The sequence below is a fragment of the Haplochromis burtoni genome, unplaced genomic scaffold (genome assembly GCF_018398535.1).
Source record: "Haplochromis burtoni strain Fernald_Lab_line unplaced genomic scaffold, NCSU_Asbu1 Contig_6, whole genome shotgun sequence".
NCBI classification, from domain to species: Eukaryota; Metazoa; Chordata; class Actinopteri; order Cichliformes; family Cichlidae; genus Haplochromis; species Haplochromis burtoni.
Window position 1 is genome coordinate 4,125,443 of NW_024582367.1, and position 20,488 is coordinate 4,145,930.

General features: G+C 41.2%; 4 protein-coding genes across 15 annotated transcripts in view; 3 read left to right on the top strand and 1 right to left on the bottom strand.

Moving 5' to 3' along the window:
• Positions 1-4,413, top strand: part of tanc2b (tetratricopeptide repeat, ankyrin repeat and coiled-coil containing 2b) — a 173,121-nt gene extending 168,708 nt beyond the window's left edge. For all 12 annotated transcript variants that reach the window (XM_014335365.2, XM_014335366.2, XM_014335368.2 and 9 more), the window contains one exon: positions 100-4,413. In XM_014335365.2, the coding sequence (XP_014190851.1) occupies positions 100-2,170 (2,071 nt within the window). In that variant the 3' untranslated portion in view covers positions 2,171-4,413. The remainder of the gene's footprint in view (positions 1-99) is intronic.
• A 200-nt stretch (positions 4,414-4,613) lies between these two features.
• On the bottom strand, positions 4,614-8,486 carry g6pc3 (glucose-6-phosphatase catalytic subunit 3). The gene is made up of 6 exons (XM_005913581.3): positions 8,161-8,486; positions 6,617-6,723; positions 6,420-6,510; positions 6,184-6,302; positions 5,506-5,647; positions 4,614-5,397 (listed from the first exon to the last, which is right to left on the bottom strand). Exons 1-6 carry the CDS (start codon positions 8,376-8,378, stop codon positions 5,055-5,057), a joined length of 1,020 nt encoding a protein of 339 aa, XP_005913643.1. The 5' UTR covers positions 8,379-8,486; the 3' UTR covers positions 4,614-5,054.
• A 9-nt stretch (positions 8,487-8,495) lies between these two features.
• On the top strand, positions 8,496-17,070 carry lsm12b (LSM12 homolog b). The gene is made up of 5 exons (XM_005913582.3): positions 8,496-8,891; positions 11,496-11,629; positions 12,275-12,384; positions 14,793-14,919; positions 16,434-17,070. Exons 1-5 carry the CDS (start codon positions 8,765-8,767, stop codon positions 16,524-16,526), a joined length of 591 nt encoding a protein of 196 aa, XP_005913644.1. The 5' UTR covers positions 8,496-8,764; the 3' UTR covers positions 16,527-17,070.
• A 186-nt stretch (positions 17,071-17,256) lies between these two features.
• Positions 17,257-20,488, top strand: part of LOC102308945 (leucine-rich repeat-containing protein 17) — an 8,463-nt gene continuing 5,231 nt past the window's right edge. Inside the window, exon 1 of the mRNA XM_042224078.1 lies at positions 17,257-18,591. Within this exon, the coding sequence (XP_042080012.1) occupies positions 18,295-18,591 (297 nt within the window). The 5' untranslated portion in view covers positions 17,257-18,294. The remainder of the gene's footprint in view (positions 18,592-20,488) is intronic.

Genomic DNA, 20,488 nt, shown 5'->3' on the forward strand with positions numbered 1-20,488 from the left:
GGTCTTCCTTTTTAAAGGATCTCTATATTCTTCCCCCAGATTTTACAGTTTTGTGTAATTTGCTTTATTTATTTATTTATTTATTTTCTATTATTTTAGACAATTTCCTGAAGCCTTAGAGGACCTGAATGAAGCCATAAAGCAGTGCCCCAATAACAGAGAAATCCAGCGGCTGCTCCAGAGGGTGGAAGAGGAATGCCACCAACTTAACCAGGAGGAGCACCAGCAGCAGGACCTGGAGCTGGAGCCTCCTCCCTCACCCCCTCCTACACCTCCCCCAGAAGAGGAGGAGTCCCTGTCTCTGTCCATGCCTCTCCCCCCTCCACCAGAGCCCCGTCTGGAAGACATGGAGCCCGTACAGGACTTGTTTGAGGATGAGGACTACCTGGAGCAGGAGCTGGAAGCCATGTCGATGGGTCTGCCCCCACCCGAGTCCCTCTCAAATCCCTCCAGCCTTCCTATAATTCAGAGTCCACCCCTCTCCCCCACACATCCAGATCAGATTTACTTGGCTGGAGGCTCACCCATGGGCCAGCCCTATGAATACCACCCCACCTCTTCCTCCATGTCCTCCCCAACTCGGGGCTCCTACCAGCCCACGTCACCCTCCCTCTCTCCAACACATCAGAACTCCCATTACAGACACAGTCCCCCTCACACCTCCCCAGTACACCAGCCATCCTACCGCTTCAGCCCACCTCCTATGGGTACCGGGGGTCAGGGGATGGATCACCAGAGCCCACCACCTTCCCCTTTACGTCGGGCTGCTCAGTATAGAGCCAGTCCACCGTTAGAAAGTGTTTGTCTGTACAGGTCTCAGTCTGGGTCACCTGTGCGCTATCAGACAGAGCAGCTTCCTGGAAGACCCAAATCTCCCCTCTCCAAGATGAGCAGCCAACGTTCTTTCCAGCTGAGTTCGCAGCCCTCTTTATCCTCACAACACCACCAAGCCCAAGGCCTCCGTCTGCAGCCTTCCATAGCCCAAATAGTCCGCACAAACCAGCCCAGCAACGTAATGGGAAATAGTAGTTATGGTGGCCAGATGGGCCACTCCATGGGTGGTCGCTATCAAGGGGGTTCGGTGGATGTAGAGAGCCGCTTGGTGTACCAACCCTCACTGGATGGACGGTCAATGTCCCAAGTCCAGGCCAGCCTCAGTTCTGGGGCCCTCTGTCAGCACGGCGGCCGAGGAGGGGTTATGGAGTCGAGCCTGTTGAAGGATGAGCTACCCCAGCGCCCCTCCTCTGCCTACCGCGCCAGCAGTGGGGGCCCGGGGGGCATCCGTTACAGCCAGACACCTCAGATAAGCCGCAGCCAGTCAGCCGCCTACTACCCAGTCTCTGAACACGTTCTTGAGCGTGCCAATGCTATGCCCCCCTGCCAGCTGGGCTCTCCCGAGATCCCCCATATGGTTAGACGCCCTGTGAGTGCCAATACTACTGAAATGAAGCAGCATGTGCCCACCCCTAGGCCTCTCATCCATTCTCAGAGTGTAGGCCTTCGATTCTCACCTTCCAGCAACAACATCTCAACTGGATCCACCTCGAATTTAGCCCCGGGTTTCAGGCCTTCCTCTTCCATTCAGCAGATGGAGATTCCCTTACAAGCCACATACGAGCGCACCTGTGATGACATCTCTCCCATCTCTCCCTCCCAGGGTGGTGGGGGGTTGTATCAGGGAGAGACCACTCGCTCCCGCAATACGCCTTTTATGGGGATCATAGACAAGACGGCTCGGACTCAGCAGTACCTGCATCAGCCCTCACGGTCCAGGGCAATGACATCTATGGACTCTGCCATCAGCCCCACCTCCCCCGGTCAGCTGGTCCAGCAAGGTTCCACCTACAGTCCCCCCGCCTCACTGGGTAATATCGCCTACTACAACAAGACCAACAACGCCCAAAACGGACATCTGTTAGAAGAGGATTACTACTCCCAGACTCAGCCCCCCTCTCTGGGAAAGCTGGCCAATGGCTCCCGTGGCAGTGGGGACATCCTGGAACGGGTCAGCCAGGTGCCCACCTACCCAGACGTGAAGGTGGCGAGGACTCTGCCCGTGGCACAGGCCTACCAGGACAACATGTACCGACAGCTCTCGCGTGACTCCCGGACCCAAGGCCCCACCTCCCCCATCAAACCAAAGAGACCATTTGTGGAGTCGAATGTGTGATGGCCTGTCTGTGATTGGATGGTTGGACTGGGCTTGTTAGTGGAACTGAGAGAGTAAAAAATATTTAGCTCGACAGAAGATGTGATGGGGTGTGTGTGTGTCATGGACGAACTCATCTCAACGAACTCACTAGAGAAAGAAAACCACAAAGCCAACAAACACACTTTAGGGTATTAGACATTATCTTATATGAAAAACATAACGATGAGAAGTGATTCTTTCAATATCATAATCTGCAAACAGGTAGGATAACAGGAGGATCGCAAGTTCTAATCTAAATCAGAGACCAGATCACTTCCGACACGTGGCACATTGTCCCCACGTGTGACCACATCAGGTGGGACTCCAAGAGTGAAAGTACTACCCATCGGACTCTACTTGTGGACTCTGTATCCATCTTCTGTTCTTTCAAAGTGTGCTCTTAACCAAGGTTGCTAGTAGGCTCTATTCTATGTAATACAATATTATATGTTCAATACTGTACATTGCTCAGAAAATACAAATGGCTCAACAACTCAGTACTTAGAGAAAAATGACAATATTTATAATTAAGTTATATATTGTACATAAAAAGAAAACAAAACATAGTTTGCATTTTGAATTTTATTCTGTTAACCCTGCCTCTGTGTCACACTGCAAGTCATACGGATGTGGAAAACCGACCGGTGGACAAGGGACACAGACAAACTTTGACTGATGAAGTTACCTCTGTTGTGTCAAAATAAAAAGAATTTTGCTATAATATAATGCAAGCGAATGTGTCAACCTGCAGATTATTTTTTGATAGATTAGTTAGAAAATGATAAAGTTATCATTCCCACTTCCCCAGCAACATCTTCACAACATATTTTGCTCTATCGGCAAACCAAAAGAGTTTAAGGAGAAAGCAGAAGAGCAACAAATCTTCACCGTCTTTTAAATTATATCAGTCGATAATCACAGTAATTAAATATGTATTGTCTGTCAGGCAATAATAGCAAATTATTTTGGCTGCAACTTGTCTTTCACTCAGTTGGGTGCTTTTATCAAATGGCAGAAAAATCAAAATCAAAGTTTGCCTCTGTCCCTCCTCCGTGTGAGCGATGGTGGAAAGTACTCAGCGACTAAAAGCAAGCAAATGCATACACAACCACTGTTACCAACCTTTCCCTTTCTTCTGCATTGTTTTTATGATTTCTTTTAAATCATAATGCATTTTTATTCAGCCACTTCTGCACTAAAATGCCTGACAAGGTCTTAACTAATGGTGCACTTTATGTATTTTACTTACTTTGTTGTTACGATTGTTACATTAGGAGTAAGTGAAAGTGGGCGTGTGATCCGTCAGATCGCTGATCAGTGCTAACCAGACTACGACAGACACTTATTATGTGAATTGCAATGCAGTGGTGAGTGACAATGTTCAGAATCTGGGATGATATATAAACTTTCTAGCACAAGAGGTATGTATTGGCTCAGATATTTCACTCTGTCCAGTTCAGGTTTGTTAGATAGTTTGTCTGTTTAGAGAGGCAAATCATACTTAAGTAACTCCACCTCATAAAAATATATTCCTCTAACTCTAAATCACTGGTTTTGACACTATGTCCACTGGCACACGTCTTCTAAATAAATCGAACCTACTGCAACAACAAAAGCCTGAGATTTCAGTATCCAGGAGCTCTGTAATTTGGAGTTTGAGTCATAGAGATGATGAATAATGAAAATATTGAAGTAATTTATATATGTGGGAATGATTATAGACTATTTGTCTGTAACATTTTATTTTGGATGTCTGATAAAGAATAAATGGAGACAGTTGTCCTCAGTTTCACCTGCTACTGGAGAGAAGCCCTACTTAACTTTACAGAAATGAAGGTATAAACTGTATTATACTTAATTTAAACAGGACTTTTTAAGTTGAGGTTATTTGAGGGTGTATGGTTTCAAGCTATCTGTGTATATTAGTTCGCTGTAAATAGTCTGATGCATGTTCTATTCTTTCCATGACCTCAAGCAGAAACATGTATAGCAGTGTCTCTGGTGTGTGTGTGTGGTACAACGTTTGGATTAAGATGAGGAGACTGCTATCCCCCGAACTTATCCTTGTCATTTTCCCTCAACCACGCCAGACAAAAAAGTTCTTTTTATTTTATTTTAACATATTTGCTTGCTGAGCAGAGTTCTCTTGTCTGTAAATGTGAGCTTTCAGATCGCTGTGAAGTTTAATTAAAAACAATAAAAAAGAATGTGTTTTTATCTCATGATAACTGATTGTAATCTGTACAGTCGAACATATGTATTGGAAAAAAGGAGAACATATTTATAAATGGTTACCAACTGAAACACGCCCTGCATGTCAATCATTTATTTTTTTACTGATTTGGGAATAACATAGGAATGTAGCTTTCAAGTTTTTCGGTCACAAAGCAATAACACAAAACTGAGCATCAGACATCTGCACAATGTTCAAATTCTTTGCCTTTCACTAGTCGCAAATCTGAGGTTTTAAACCTCGGTAACAATCTTTGACTCGTAAAGATTCAAACAACACAAAATGCACATAAACAAAGTTGCACTTTTCCCAATAAAGTCGATATTTAGCAAAAATACTGTAGTATTTACAACACTTATGATTGCACTAGATTCACTAGAGACATACTTTACGCCACAATGTCTCAATACCGGCACTTTTAAAATCATCAAATAAGAGGAAAAACACAGGTCACAGACTGGATAAAAGGCCATTGTTTAGTGAATTTTAAGACGTGAAAATTAAACTTAACCCATACCCATCAAAATGGTTCTGAAACGCAGCGAACATTAAATGTGTTTATACAAACTCTGAAGGAAACTCCAGTTTTGGGAGGTGTTTAAGGTGCACATCATGTGTGGAGGAACTCTTCTAGTCTTTCTTTTTTTTGAATGTTAATAGGTGTACCAGCCCAGGCACAAGTACCATAACGATCAGAGGCACTAGGACGAATTTGACAAAGAACAGGCTGTAGAAAAGGCCCAGTGGTCGGACTGGGAGCGGTAGACGATTCACGTGGTAAAGACCCATGGATGATACAGCCATAGACAAAGCTCTGGGAGCCCAAGGTAGAGACCATCCACCAGGCTTCCAGTACTGTGCTAGCCCCAAACCCAACAGGGCCCCACAGTCTCGGGTGAGAGAGGAGAATGGGGCTGTGTCTAAACGAATCCATTCTGCATGGCTGCACCATTTCTTGGCCAAAGCAATAGACCTGTTGAATCAAAAACATGACCGGTCATGGAAGGAAGTCCCTTTATATTATCACAATATATACTGATCAGACTCACTGATTAAACATTAATGTAATAGAGTAACTCACCAGGAGAGGTCAATTCCCAGCTGCTTTAATCCAGCATGGAGCATCAGAGCTCCGAACAGCAGCCCAAAGCTTAAACTAAAGAAGAACAGCAGGGGGCGACCTTCTGGTACTCTGCAGCTCAGGACAATCCCCAGAATGAAACCTGACAAAAATATTTCATCAGATTAAGCTGCACACATGGGAAAACTACCCTATGGGTCTGACAAATCCAATTATGAAATTCTTTTTTGGGAACTACAAAAATCCTGTAGAATTGCACGGATAGTTGATAGCAAGCAGCTCAAAAACCAGCACAAGTGATGATGGAGTGCACTAGTTCTACATCTGTGTTAGAAATATTAACACTGAATAATGTTTTGGAGCAATCGATGCTTTGATTCAGGGGACACCTGTTTTAGGAGGGGCATCAATCATTTCAGCAAATCACATTCTGCAGCACAGCTGCATATTTACACAATCTAGGTCTTAAACATTCTTGCCTGTAATCCATTAGAGTCAGTCAGTGAAAATATTTAGTGTATTTTGAATTTAAACCTGTATGATTTGCAGCTGTGATCATATATCAAACAAAAATGGCTTTTACACTTTGGAGATCACTGCATTTGGCTTTTAATATACTTTTTATAAAGTGCCTCGCCTTTTTCAGAAATATGATTTTTGCATAATATGTATTCAGACCTGTAATGGAGCCAGCAACGACCTGATGAGGAAAGTGTGCGAGGATAAAGATCCTGGAGATTCCAACTGCAACAAGCATCACCACATAGAGGACGTAGGGAGCAGCTGATAAGAGAACACTCCGGATTCAGAAAAGGAGAGATTTGTTTAAAAGTAGTTCCAATGTGCAGCAGTTTTGTGCATTTTTAGAGCCAAAGCAGCATACTGCACTGGATTTAGCTTAAACAGGGACGTACCTGTGAGAACGGGAGTACAGAAAGGACCCCAGCGAGGACACAATGACCCACCAGACTGCTGCTGTCACCATCGCATGTCCAGACGGACTGCCTGAGAAACAGATGCCAACTTTGGACTTGGAGATCTGAATGTTTGATGATTTAAGGACATTGGCTATGACTCAGACACAGTCTATTTTTCTAAGACAACTTCTAACCTGGGCCTGTTTCACAGGTGGACGGAAACTGGTGAATTTTCGGTTGCTTGTTGACAAAAAGACGCGATTCACCGATCCACCAGAATGGCCTCTCTCCAAACAGCAACCTGATTAAAAATAAATATAATATATAAATACATTTACACACACCCCAAATAACACAAATACATTCAAGGTCATGGCTTCACTATATTTTACTACATTTAATACGGTTTTTAACTTGTTGAATCTAAGACTTTTTTTCTCCAAAAGCCTCTACATATTTACTCTTCATTCTTCTTTTTACTTTACTAAATCTTATTTAGTTCAAAGTTCCTTACTGTATTATATTTGGCTTCTCTATACCTCTCCATGAACACTCGCAGAAAATAATTAGTGTAATCAGAAATATCTAAATCAAAATAATACATGGCTTTTAAAAATCTATATTATGTCCATAGTAGTTTAGTTGTATTGTTTCTCTACTTGGTACATTTGTAATGTCTTTTGTATTTTTCCTTTTTTTTCCTAAATTGTTGAGGATTTGGGGCTTCATTTTTTCTATGCATGTTCCTCTGTCTTTTGCATGTTTTCCTTAAATTGATCTTGTTTTATTTCAAGTTTTTAATGGTATAATGTAAATGCATTTATTATAATGAAAAAAATGTATTTGTAATAACATTGTAACAACAATGTTATTAGTATGCAGGATCGCACCAAAGTATATTTCAGATCTTGAGATCCTCAGCTAAGGCTGCTCTGGCCACCCCATAATCTCAGCTGGAAACCAAATGTGTTCAGGCTTTTTCTGTCAGGACACCCTTTCTCTGGTACAATCTGCCTGAGGAGATTTAGCTCATTATAATCTTTTAAATTTCTTAAAGAGACGTTTTACGAGCATTCTTTCCACTTCGTGTTACCACTTTGTTGTCTCTCATATTTGCTTTATTTTATATTCGTATTTGCTTCTTTTAGTAATCATTTTTTAATTTACTTATTTTCGGTCTTTAATTCTCCCGTTTATCTTTGCGTTCTCAGTATTCATATACCTTATGTTGTTTAATTTTTATTTCTTATTAAACGTTTTATTTGCTGTTTCCTATCTCACCTTGTGAAGCATTTTATAACTTTGTTATTATCCATCTATTCCCTAAAATTTAATCCGTTGACAATTTTGGTCAAATTTATGTTATATGGTTACTTCTTGTTTTTAATTTCCGTTTCTTTTCGTCACTTTTCTTGTTACACTCCAGGCTGTTTGTGGGGAAAATTCCATTGAACGGTCCCAAAGGTTCCGCTCATTTCTGTTTCACGTCGGACTAATACAGGGTTGTACTACTTTGCTGTACCGGAAGCAAAGACTAAACTAAAATTATTTTTATGTTTAAACTGGAAAAAATGAACATGTGCAGGCGGTCTTGAATATATAATTAACAATTTTAATGTGAAAAAAGTTATGTATGTAATGTAGCAACATGCTAGCATGAGACATACAACCGCAATGGTAAGTGTAAAAACTAAGTTGGACGGGAATATTCAAATCGTGCTTCATTAAAACGCCTTACCATTTGAACACTAAGTTTAACCACTCCGATATAGCTGCCATCCAAAGCACCGCTACCCCAGCTCTCCTGTTGATGAAATAAGTAAAAGGAAAGACGAGCAAAAAGGCTGCTTTAGGGTCTCCCATATGAGTGACCGTAAGCCAGAATTTCTCCTGAGTCTTCGTCCTCTGCTGGAGACCTTCGGCCATCCAGACGCCTTGGGTATAAATCTCCTCCATTCCTTTCTGCCTTCTCCCAGTACAAACACTTTGATATGTAGATGGAAATCTAAAGACAGCCCTTTATTTGATGTGTTACAATGAATTCCACAGTACTGCTCTACATCCGGTAGGGGGCGGGGCACATCGGAAGGCGGTTCAATGGGAAACAAAGCGACATCCTTCGTCGAAGAGAGAAGTTGTATTCGTAGTAGTTCTGCAGTTGAAGACCTTAGTTAGTGATTCAATGACACAACTTTACTTAAACTAGATTTGATTTGGCAGGAATTATAATTCATCACATTAGAAGAAACGATCGACGTACTTTTGTTACGCTCAGGTTTCGTCTCCATACGACATCGCGTCGCTTTACGTAAAGCAGGCGCTCCGGTTTCCTGGCGGAGAAGATGGCGGCTCCTGGACCCGGGGAGTATTTTAGCGTCGGGAGCCATGTCGCATGCGTCACATGCTTGGGCCAACGTCTGCAAGGAGAAGTTGTCGCGTTTGACTACCAGTCCAAGATGTTAACTCTGAGTATCCTTTTGTTTGTTTCGAGCTGCGGATGGAGGGGTTGCTGGCCTGCCTGGCTGCAAGGGCCTGTAGGGTAACCGAAATGTGGCAAATAGTGATCCGCGCAGGCGTAATTGGTGCTAGCAGAAGCACACACGTTTGCCCGTTTTATATATTTTCTTGTTTCAGATAGCACCTCATCTATCTTCTGTCTGTATAAGCCTTTAGTTGGGGTTGCCTGGTAATTTCTTGGCCTCTCGTTAGCCGCTCTAGCAGCGCATGTGTTTTGAATCCACTCATTGTATTGCCAGCCCTCAACATGGATCACTATCTGGCAACGAATCCTCGTAAGGCATCATGGCTGTGTGCTCTCAGCAGGCACAACCGTTGCTAGTTAGCGAGCTAACTGATACTGGGAGAGTCTCGCGTGTTGATGGTCCACATATTGACCTCACATGGTTGGTGGTGCCATCAGCCGGAGATGCTCACGATTATTTGTACAAGTTAGAGATTAAGTGGTTTCCGAGTCCACGCTACACAATCAGGGTGCTTTTAGCATGTTAGCATGCTAGATTTCGGTCAACCCCACACTGCAGCTACTGGCTAGCTCAATTAACGGGTTTGGCGTTCTCAAGCTTATCAGCTGGGCTGTAAATATTGTGTGATTGTGCCACAGTTCATTTTAACATGAGTCATTTGGGTGGGAGTAATAACTTACTTACTAACACTAGTTTGCTGGCGAACATGTCTACACCCATCAGTGTGAGTGAATGAGTGAGTGAGCGAATGTGCATCTTATCATGTTCCTTTATCTCTGATCAGAGTTAATTGCACAGACTCGAGAGGTTATCGTGTAGTTGTCGTCATTGTGGACAAACTTTGAGGTGATTAAATCAAATGAAGAGTGGGGAGCGCTTAGAGCTGATACTCATGGTCTTTCTAAGTGTTAGTTTAACACTAAAAACACTTTGTGACGTTATCTGAGCTGCAGAAACGCCTGGACACCTACTTTCAGCTCTACAATGTGTGATAATGACGTTATAAACGTGTAAGTGTGCTCAATAGCCATACAGGCATTGTATGTATTGTATGACTAATCGAGGTAATATGTTCACATGCTAAGTTTGAATGCAAGGCCTGTGTAAAATCAGATGACTATTCTTATGTATTTATCGACTTTCAGACAGTCGTTTCCAATGTATTTATTGCAAGAATTCGGTTTATTCATCAACAGAAGTCATAACTTAAGTTGTTTTTTTTTATGGATCAGTTTGCCAAAAAACATATACCGCTCAGTTAGATCTAATGTTCATAAATGGTGTGCCTTGGGATTTGGTGAGCTCCATCTATTATTTAAGCAGCTGCACTAGAACTTAATGAGTTGAATTTATATTTGCTAAATTAGCGAACTTCTAAGGTCCCAAAAGATGGTGAGGAAAACAGGACAGTGGATCACTGTATTTTGTGAACCAGAGAGTGGGCAATCCCCTGCCTATACAAAAGAGACTATCTGTGAATGACAGTATTATCTTTCAAGACAAGTTGACTAATCTTAACATTATTCCAAGACGGGATACTTAAACCCACACTCGATTTGAATTGGAGGCAGACAGTTTGTTGGAATATCTGTGGAGGGAAACTATATGGGAGTAGAACTTACTGCAAAGTGCAAAAGGGCTATTTTGCTACAGGCGTGCTATCATAAGTGTATAGTCAAAAGAAGAACTGATTGCATGGAGGATGTTCTATGCAGATGTGAATTCATGTGTGCCATGAAATGTTGGTTTGCTCTTAGGTGCACAAAACCTTTTAAAACTGCTGCTGTGATATAGAACCCAGAGCGAAACAAAAATCAGAGTACGGTAGTACTGATGTTACGCTTGAGTTCCCAAGTCAGCAGTTTACTGTTTAAGTAAAATTCCCTGAGAGTTGTTATAACTAGTTACTGTACAGTGAGAGGACACTTTACATGTTATGACTTAAATAAATAACAAACAGGCAGTGTTAAAGCCCAAACAATGTGTGTATTTCCGGTCAGTCATAGAGCGAGCCAGCCCTGTATTAAGTAGCAATAATAATAACACTTTAGTAATGTAGCTCTTTTTGAGACTTGGTTACAATAAGCTTCACAATCAGTAATCAGCAAGAGAAGGTAAAATGGTAACAGCAGCAAGTAAACACTGAAAAACTTGGATAAACTTGATATGACGGGTAATAAATAAATCAATGCAGTAATAATAAATTAAAGTGGAGTGGTGATAAAGCAATTTCACTCGCTAAAAGCCGTTATGGTAAGTTGTAGATACTGGGTTTGCTGACCTCGTTATGGGTGCTTCGTGACTGTGGATCAGTACATGGTTTTTTTGCAGTTTTTCCTCTCATAACACATTTTAGCCATCTCCATTCATTCATAGATGCTACAGGTGGCAGCAATGCTTTCGGTAGTCCCATGCTGTAACTGGCACTACCTTTCACTGTCAGTGTTTGTCAGCCAGTGTTCTCTGAATAATGAGCTTCTCTGTGCAGAAAACCAATGTCCCAAGTTCTTCAAGGGGACAGATAATAGTCATTTTTGTTCTGTCATTCACTGTCACAAAGTTGTTTGCCTTGACCTAAGTGCCTTCAAAGAATGTGCTTCCTCCAGTGGTAAGCCAAACCTCAACGACGTCATCCTGATCAACTTAGCCTATGTTTCTGATGTGGACATTATAAATGACCGCACTGAGACTCCACCCCCTCTAGCATCACTGAATGTTAGCAAGGTAAGTCCAATAATTTATTTTCTTTTTATACCATTTATTGGTTTTTATGCCTCGGGTTACATCAAGTGTGGTGGGTGTCAGGCGCTGTTGGTGAATGGGCCAGGATATCTCCTAACTTTACAATGAGGATTGCCTGAATGCTCCAAAAATACTTGGCCCTCAGTGAAATACTGTATTCTTTTGGCCAAAATGCATTTGCCGTTTCGGCTGCGTTTTGAAGAGGCTGTGAAATGGGGCTGGCATCGTCAGTAGGTCTAGAAATAGACTTCTGAGGATTGAGACCCTGATTTGGAAAATTGGAACGCAGCAGAAATAAAAGTCAGTGTTTATAGATTATTTCCCTCCCCCCACTTAAATAAAGTAAGCCCAAACTGAGGCCGTGAATAAATGGAGACATGTCGAGGGTGTTTAAATGCTGAGATATAAACACTGCCTCTGTAATCCTATGCGGGAAAGTGAAATGCACTTTTATATAAACCAAGTTCACTGCTGGAGTGCTGAACCTAAAATCACAATTGGAACCTGAAATTTAGTTTTTGCAGTTAAAAGAATAAGCTGTTCTTGTTTCAGACCAAATATTTGATGTGCCTAAAGAAAAAAAAATTAAATAAAAAAATGCTGTGTGTTCTGTTTTAATCTTTACAGCTTGCCAATCGAGCACGGACAGAAAAAGAGGACAAGCTGTCCCAAGCCTATGCAATCAGTGCTGGGGTTTCTGTGGAGGGCCAACAGCTATTCCAGACTATTCACAAAACGTAAGGACTTATGCTACTGTTCATTCACTTCACAGGTCAGATGGGGGTAAATGTTCACCTGATCAGGTCAAATTTTTCACTGCATACTATATGTATCATTGACCACTAATTTGTGAGTATTTTATTCCACTCGTGGCTGAAATCACTTAAAGATCTTCATCATTCAATCAAAATCAATGGAAGGACACTCACTGACCATCTTGAATCCTACAAAGAGATTATAACAACAAAGACTTTTAATGTCATGTCAAAAAGGGAAGTAAAATATTCAAAAGAAAAACTAACAGTTCAGCAGAATCATGCTGCTTATTTAGAAAACAGAAAGCAATGACATCATTTTTTTCCTTTTAAAAAAGCTGACTTTGAAAGTTTGAAATGTGAACTAATATAATTTTTTCTCTAGCCATGTTAAAAATGAAAAATTCAGTGTACACATCTGTACTTTGTGCAGATGTGTACACAACAGTGAAAACAAACCAGTAAACTTGCTGTTTGAAGAATTAGATTGAATTTTAAATACATAGATTTTTTTTTTTTTTTCCCATTGCCAAAACTTTCAGGGATTTTCTTGATAGTTTAATAACCTCACAGTTGCATCAGAGCGAAGCTCTTGCCAGCATTTAGATACAGTTATGACCGTATTTATTTGGACAGAATGGACAATGACAACTTTAATTTTAGCTACACTGAAACCTGCTTCAAGTTACATTTATACAACTGGTGTATAAATCTTGGCTTTCCCAAAAAGTTGATCCTGTTCATCTGGACTGGTTTTCAGCGGGAGAAACGTTTCATCACTCATCCAAGTGACTTCTTCAGTCTTAGCTGACTGCAGGTCTCCCCAACTTTATAAACAGTACATTTGCAAAGTGACTGAAATACTAATGATCAAGGAACTGACCTCACAGCCCATTGTTCCTTCAGTGGGCTAGTTTCAGTCCTTCAGTTTCAGTCTGATCACAGTTTTTTATAAATTAAGCAGGTAAAAAGTCTGGTGATCATCGTGGCTTTAGAGTTTGGAAGCTGTTTCTGTGAATCTACGACATGTGATCAAAGGAGCTGTCAATGCAGGCCAGAAAGATATGTCTGAGACATCATAGACTCTAGATTACAGTGCAGCAACTACTCCTGGCCATCATGCAGTGTTGGATGAAGTAACAGCAATGACTAGTTGTCTGTGGGCTCTTCACTTGTCTGAGTCCATAACGGTGTTTAATGCCCTGCTTTAGGCTGCAGAGTCAAAGCTCGATCTTTGTAATTGTAATGGGGACAGATGGATGCTTTGCTGGGCTTGGCAATTTAAAAAAAAAGAAGAAGAAGAAGCCTGGAACAGTGGTAGATGATCACAGGATCCTTTCTATAGTCAATAAGAAACACCCCCATCATATGTCCATCATAGAGAGAATACTCTGTGACAAGCTGCAAAATGGCGATCGTTGATCAGTCACAAGGTCAGGTTAGTGGGAAGAAGGAACAAAAGAAGGGGGGGAAGCCAGACCTGTTTAGGAACAGCATTATTTGGACAGTCAAATGCAGCTAGGTTGACTGGAAAGAGCTTTACAATGCAAATTGAAACTTACTGAGAATGCACTACAAAGCGAAAGTTGTTGGAAGGCAGAGATGTTGAATTTCAACAATAACCTGATCTTAACCCACTCGAGCAAGAATTTCCTTCAGTTGTGTGATAAAGATCTGGGAAAAGGAATGCAAAGTATTAAACCCAGTCATTGATGTCTGAGATTTAGGAGTAACTCAGGATCAATATTAATGGGGAAAAAGTCCTTGGCGACTAAAAGATTAAAAATAGTTTTATTTAAAAGTGGTTGATATTTGTAAAGCTTTTATATTTTTGTGCAAACTGTTGAAATAAAGCTCTAATCTGTAAATTGAAACCGAAATGTATTTTCATCTTGTTCCCTTTGAGCTGATTCATGAAGATGAATGCGCCTCTTGATAATTTAACTTTTACACTTTGTGACATGAAGGAATCAGGCTGAAGTTTCAGATATCTGATCCAGCCATGTTTTAGCCCTGAATCAGACTGTAATTGGATACCTGTCTGAGCCTTTTCCTTCTTCTTTAGTCAAAGGTCATATTTTGAATGAAACGGTCATCCTTTTTTGCAGCTCACATAGTTTTTGATTTAAAATGTTTTCAAAAACACAGGAGACCAGATGCCCCACAGAATTGTTCACTCAGAAACGTGAAACCTGTCCATTGTTGGCTCTGGTTTCACTTTCAGGTCGTTAACTCTCCGTATGACAAATGTGCTGCTTGTTTAACCTGCTTAAACTGGTTACCTTAGAAACAGAGCTATAGATGTCATAAACACTAGTATGAAATTTGCAGAAAGAAAACAAAAAAGCATTTTCAGGTGTGGCTAAAAGGTCGTTTTCTTTTCTTTACAGCATCAAAGACTGTAAATGGCAGGAGAAGAACATTATTGTGATGGACGACGTCATAATCTCACCGCCTTACCAGGTTGAGAACTGCAAAGGCAAAGAGGGAAGCGCTTTAAGTCATGTACGCAAAATAGTAAGTACTACTACACTTTCTATTTTCACATGTGTAACTGTTTATTTTGTCTTCAGCTTTTGCTTTTACTTGATTGGGGGGGGGGGGTTAGAGATGAGTGACATTTTCAGACTTGATCTTTTTTTCTCTTTTTTGTGTGTGAGCATGTGCTCATCTCCACATGCTTGCAAGTTTGGATTAATCTAATAAATCCGCAAATCCCTCGACCTCTGTTACTTCACCTTTGTCCGTGATGAGTGCCCCATATGTTGCATTTTAACAACAGTTTTTTTTGAAGTTGTATGCAAATGTGATCGCTGTGCTCTGTGTTGAATGTTCTGTTCTTGGTAGCATGCATCACTAATTCCCTGAAGGCATATAATCGTTCTTATTGAATGAGTTCAGTTCCACTCTTAGCCTCTTCCTCGCTGCCGATTTGATCGCTTTTCTAGGAAAATTCAAGTCTGTAAATCTGTGCTGTCTTGTTTTGGGCACAGACAGAAAACTGTGTAAATGAAAAGTGCAAATGTTCCCCCGATTAGACACTTTCGCCCCCCTTTTCCCCCCCCACCCAACGCAGTGTAAGACTTCCACATTCAAGTGTATACAGTAGGTGTGTGTCTGTCACATAAAGCTGCTTAATCGTTACAAACTATTATCAGGATTATTTAGCACAGTCATTCGTAAACTTAAAGAGTCTCATCTCGAAGGGGGATGACCAGTGAATAAGCTGCAGGTCAACTGCTGGAGGGAGTGGGTGCAGACAGGGATGGGGACCTTGGATCACCTGCATGGCAGCAACAGGGTGAGCGATGGAGAGCTTGAGCTGACTGCCAGCTGTTAGGCACCACAGAAAGCGAACTGTTGTGAGACACCCTGAGCAATCAAGAGAACCACTAATAGCACTTTACACAGGTTCATATATGGAGACTTTGAGTTTAACTTTCGGTAAAAAAAAAAAGTTAAAGGGGGGGGGGGGTGTATTGCAGAAATCACGTGTATTTTTATGCCATGGAGCTGAGAGCAGCTTCTGAAATATGTCAGTCATTGGTGTTGCATTCGGTGGCCTCAGGCCTCATTCTCTAGTTTTTATACACCCATTCCCATCACACTCCAGAACTTGACAGACACTTTGTTGATGGGTACCAGATGGTCATGGCTAAACACGATTTGAATTGAGCAAGACCACATTCATTTAGCTATTAACTTTAGCTATGGTCCCAGTGAGGGGAACTTAAAGATAAGCATGTGGGGGGCCGTAACAGTAATTCGTCATAAGACTTGCTTTTTATATTTGGAAAATGTTTGAGCTCCTCGGAGCCGGTGACTTGTTTTGTTTCACGTCAGTTGTGACTCAATTTTGTTGTTATTCCTATCTTTGGTTTTTCCAGGCTGAAACAGGTTCAGATTTGTCTCGTTTCTGTCAATTTGGTGTCTCTATGTTCTATCTGTAAACCATAGCTGGTTCAAGTCTCACCATAGTAATTTTATCTATTAATAATGTTTTCTTTATTGTTTTTGCTTTACCCTCACAGGTTGAGAAACATTTTAGAGACGTGGAAAGTCAGAAGTCCATGCAACGTTCACAAGCACAGCAAACACAGAAGGACTCCACTTTATCTTCTTGAGTTGGCGGTGCGGGTCGGCCGGAGAAGGCGACGCAGGTGGTTTTGTTCCCACTGCCAGACAAAGTCGGCATTCCTTCTCCACAGTCGGAGACCACCAGGAGGAGCGCTGAGGGCCCTGGATCCCGAAGATCAAAATACCATTAAATGAAAAAGACAAAAAAAGAAAGAGGAAAGATTAAATCTTAAATTAGACTTTATAAAGAATAATTTAAACATGAACCATAAACCAACCATAGTTTCCTTAACTAACTTGTCTCATTCTGCCCCCACTCCTCCCCTCTTGTCCTTGAAGCCTTTTCTTTTTCCCGCCCTCCTTCCTTTGCCTTCAGTTCCATTTCAAAAAAGAGAAAACTAGAGCAGTCAGAAAGGCTTGTTAGCTTTATTTTCTGTCATTGTTTCCTTTCTTTTTTCTTTTTTTTTTCTTTTTTTGCTGTATCCATGTTCTACTGTCTGTATTTTCTGTATTTTAAACAAAATGTGACTTGAAATGCCACACTTTAAAGGACATTTTCTAAAATAAAAGTAACAAAAATTCTGACTGTAATACCGTAATTTTCAACGACTTTTTTTGAGAGCAACTTTTTTTGTTTTTGCTTTGTTTGTTTTTAAATTGCCAGAGTGCTGTCTTTTTCTTGTCTTAACCCTGATTTTATATGACATCCTCGGAATACATTTGGCTGCATTCCTGAGGAACCCCCCCCCCCATTTCACTTGTGTCACGTGAACTCAGACTGACCATCAACTGTCCTCAGTAAGGACGTTTTAATCAGATACGGGTTACACTCGGGTTTCACTTTCTGTCCTGTTTGGTAGCGTTGTAATCTGTGTAATTACAGGAAACTGACGCCATGTCTCTTTCAAATTAATTATTTAAATGTTTTAAGCCTCTGGGTTACTCTAAAGCTGGTTGATGACATTTGTCTCCATCCTGTGGGCAGCAACGAACTTCTCAGTAAATCAGTGTGAATTTTTAAATGAGTACCACTAATGGAGCTGCAGTTATGTGGAAAAAATGTTCTTTTTTTTTTTCCTTTTTCTGGGTGGAGGTAAGGGTACATTTCAGGTAGGCTGATGGTTGTTGTTCAGTGATATCTTGTGGTTGTCTTAATGAATTATTTCAACTTCAAAATGTCAGAAAAGTGTGAAAAATGCTCCCAAACGTGAAGTCGATTTTTATTTATTTATTTTAAATAGAAAGGTGTATTTTTTAAAAATAACATTATACGTAATAGTCAATTTTTAATTTCTTTGGGGCAGTCTTTAAATATTGAATTGTTTTTGCTGACTGATCCTCAGTGCTTCCAATATAATGGTCCTGATGCTGAATGCTGTTCTGAAGATTTACTTTTAAAGAGGCTTTTCCATTACATTACTACCAGTGCTACCTTTACCATAATAGAGATTATAAAAACTCATACAATCTTATGTAACATGTTGCTGAAATCACAGGGATATGGGAGTTCTATGATGAAAAAGAGCTTAATATATCCATATAGAAGAGCAGATGTAAATCCTTACTTTAGGAAAGGATCCAAAATGGACCAAGTTTGCTGCCCTGATGTGGTGGTTATGTGATCATCTGTTTAAGCCATTAATCCCTCTCTAATCGGGAACCGTTCGATGTTTGCTCATGGAGAATTTGTTGAAATGACAGCGTTATCGTGCCCTTGCAACAAATTCTCTGGGTTTCTACATGTATTTTTCGGGGGGACTACAAGAGGGTAACCATGCCTTTCAGCAGGAGTGAGGTCACTCAGATTCCAGCAAGATGCCTGGCTTTGGCTGCACTATGCTGGCCGCAATGTTCCTGCTCCCTCTCCTCCTGAACGCCGTGCTGGGCTTTAAACTGTGCCCTAGCCCCTGCTTGTGCTATGAATCTTCAGACCTGGTGGACTGCAGGTCTCGTGGGTTGACCCGGGTCCCATCCAGCATCTCCCACGGCACCTGGCTGCTGGATCTAAGTGCGAACAAGGTGACAGAGGTGCACACCAGGTCTTTCATAGGACTGTGGTCACTCAAGATCCTCCTCATGTCCAACAACAGCATCCATATTCTGCACCCACAGGTACGTCAGTAAGAGCTGGTGTGTTTTCTGTGTTTGATATTTTAGTGCAGCTGTAGAAGTCTTTAGATTCTTACATCAAAGAAATAACCACACTTAAAAAGGAGTACTGCAATTTTCTAATTAATATTTTAACATGAACTGGTTATTGAAGTTCTCTTTCAAAGTCAGTATTTAGTGTCGGTTTGTAGTCTTAGTTGAGGTCTTAGGGGGTTATTATAAATTTAGATTGTGGGTGGATTTTGTCAGAGGCATATTTGAGAGGTTTAGAACTGATATTACAATGCGGACGGCACACACAGTCATGCAGATGTCCTGAGCTCGATAAACAAATGCAGACATTTTCCCAGGACAACCAGCAAAGCAAATTTAACCAAACTGACAAAAGCTCTATATTTTATTTCTGCGAACTAAAATCCATCCTTTCAATCCTGAATGGTTTATCTAGTTCAGGGTTGCACAGGGCAGCTGGAGCTTATCTGAGTTGTCACGTATTAAACCCGATGAGATGAGAGGCAGAGTACATCCTGGCCAAGTCTACGCTACCACAGGGAAATGAAGAAAAAAAACCGTTCACTCACATTAATATACAGCCAAGTTAGAATCAGCAGCTAACCTAACAAATGTGTTATCTACAAGAAACTTGCTTAGATTTTCAGTGGGGCATTAGTATATGCAGTACTGTGCAAAATTCATGAGCTGAAATTCGTTTCTTAATATGTTGCTAGGAAGATGGGAAACGAGTGCACTTTATTCGAGTGTGCACACATACATGGAAATGCAGTAAATAAGGTAAACGGAGTTTGTACAATTCTAACAAACTTGAAAGTCAAGATTTGGTAGGACCAGCTTTTAATCTTCTGCATCACCTAAACTTTCTCTATGCTTGCACTGGCAGTGTGTTTGGGATCAATGTCATGCTAAAAAATTTAAGACACTTCCTAGATTATATTGCACAGTATGATGGTATTTTACTTTTCATCTCTAACCTCCACTGGCTACAATGCAAACCAGGAAAGAGCCTTGGCTGTGTTTTACAAATGGATGTAGACAGCCTTATTCTTTTCAGGGTCGCGGGGGGGCGCTGGAGCCTATCCCGGCTGTCATAGGGCGAGAGGCGCGGTACACCATGGACAGGTCGCCAGTCTGTCGCAGACAACCATTCGCACTCGCATTCACTCCCGCATTCACACCTACGGGCAATTTAGATGTTTTTCAATTAACCTATCCCCACAAAGTGCATGTCTTTGGCTTGTGGGAGGAAGCCGAAATACCCGGGGAGAACCCACGCAAACTCCACACAGAAAGACTCCCTAAACTGCTGTGAGGCAACAGTGCTAACCACCGTGCCGCCACCTGCATACATATTGATGACAATTTAAACCAAAAAAATTAAAACTTGGATTTGTCAGTCTGTAAGAGGTGTTGTCCTTGATTTTCAGTCCAGCTCTTGTGTGTTTTGGCATACCTCAACCTTTCCTCCATTTCCCTTTCTTAAGAATGGCTTCTTGACGTCCAATCTTCCACTGAGATCATTTTTAATGAGGCTGAAGGAACTGATGAATCACTAATTTCCTGTGCCAGGTCATTGCTGGACTTTTTTACTGGTTGTTTTTTTTTTTTAAAGGAGATGACTGTCACACCATCTACTTATTCTTTTTGCCTCCACTTGTCCATTTCCCTCATTTTGCACACCATGCCAAGTTTTAAAGAACTAATTGGTCTTTGGAAATCACCATGTTGGTGCAAAATACAATTTCATGTCTTTCAAACTGTGTATATTTTAACATTTTTCATAGTCTCAACTAGAGATGGCACGATACCACTTTTTTATGTCCGATACCGATACCGATATCATAAATTTGGATATCTGCCGATACCGATATGAATCCGATATAGT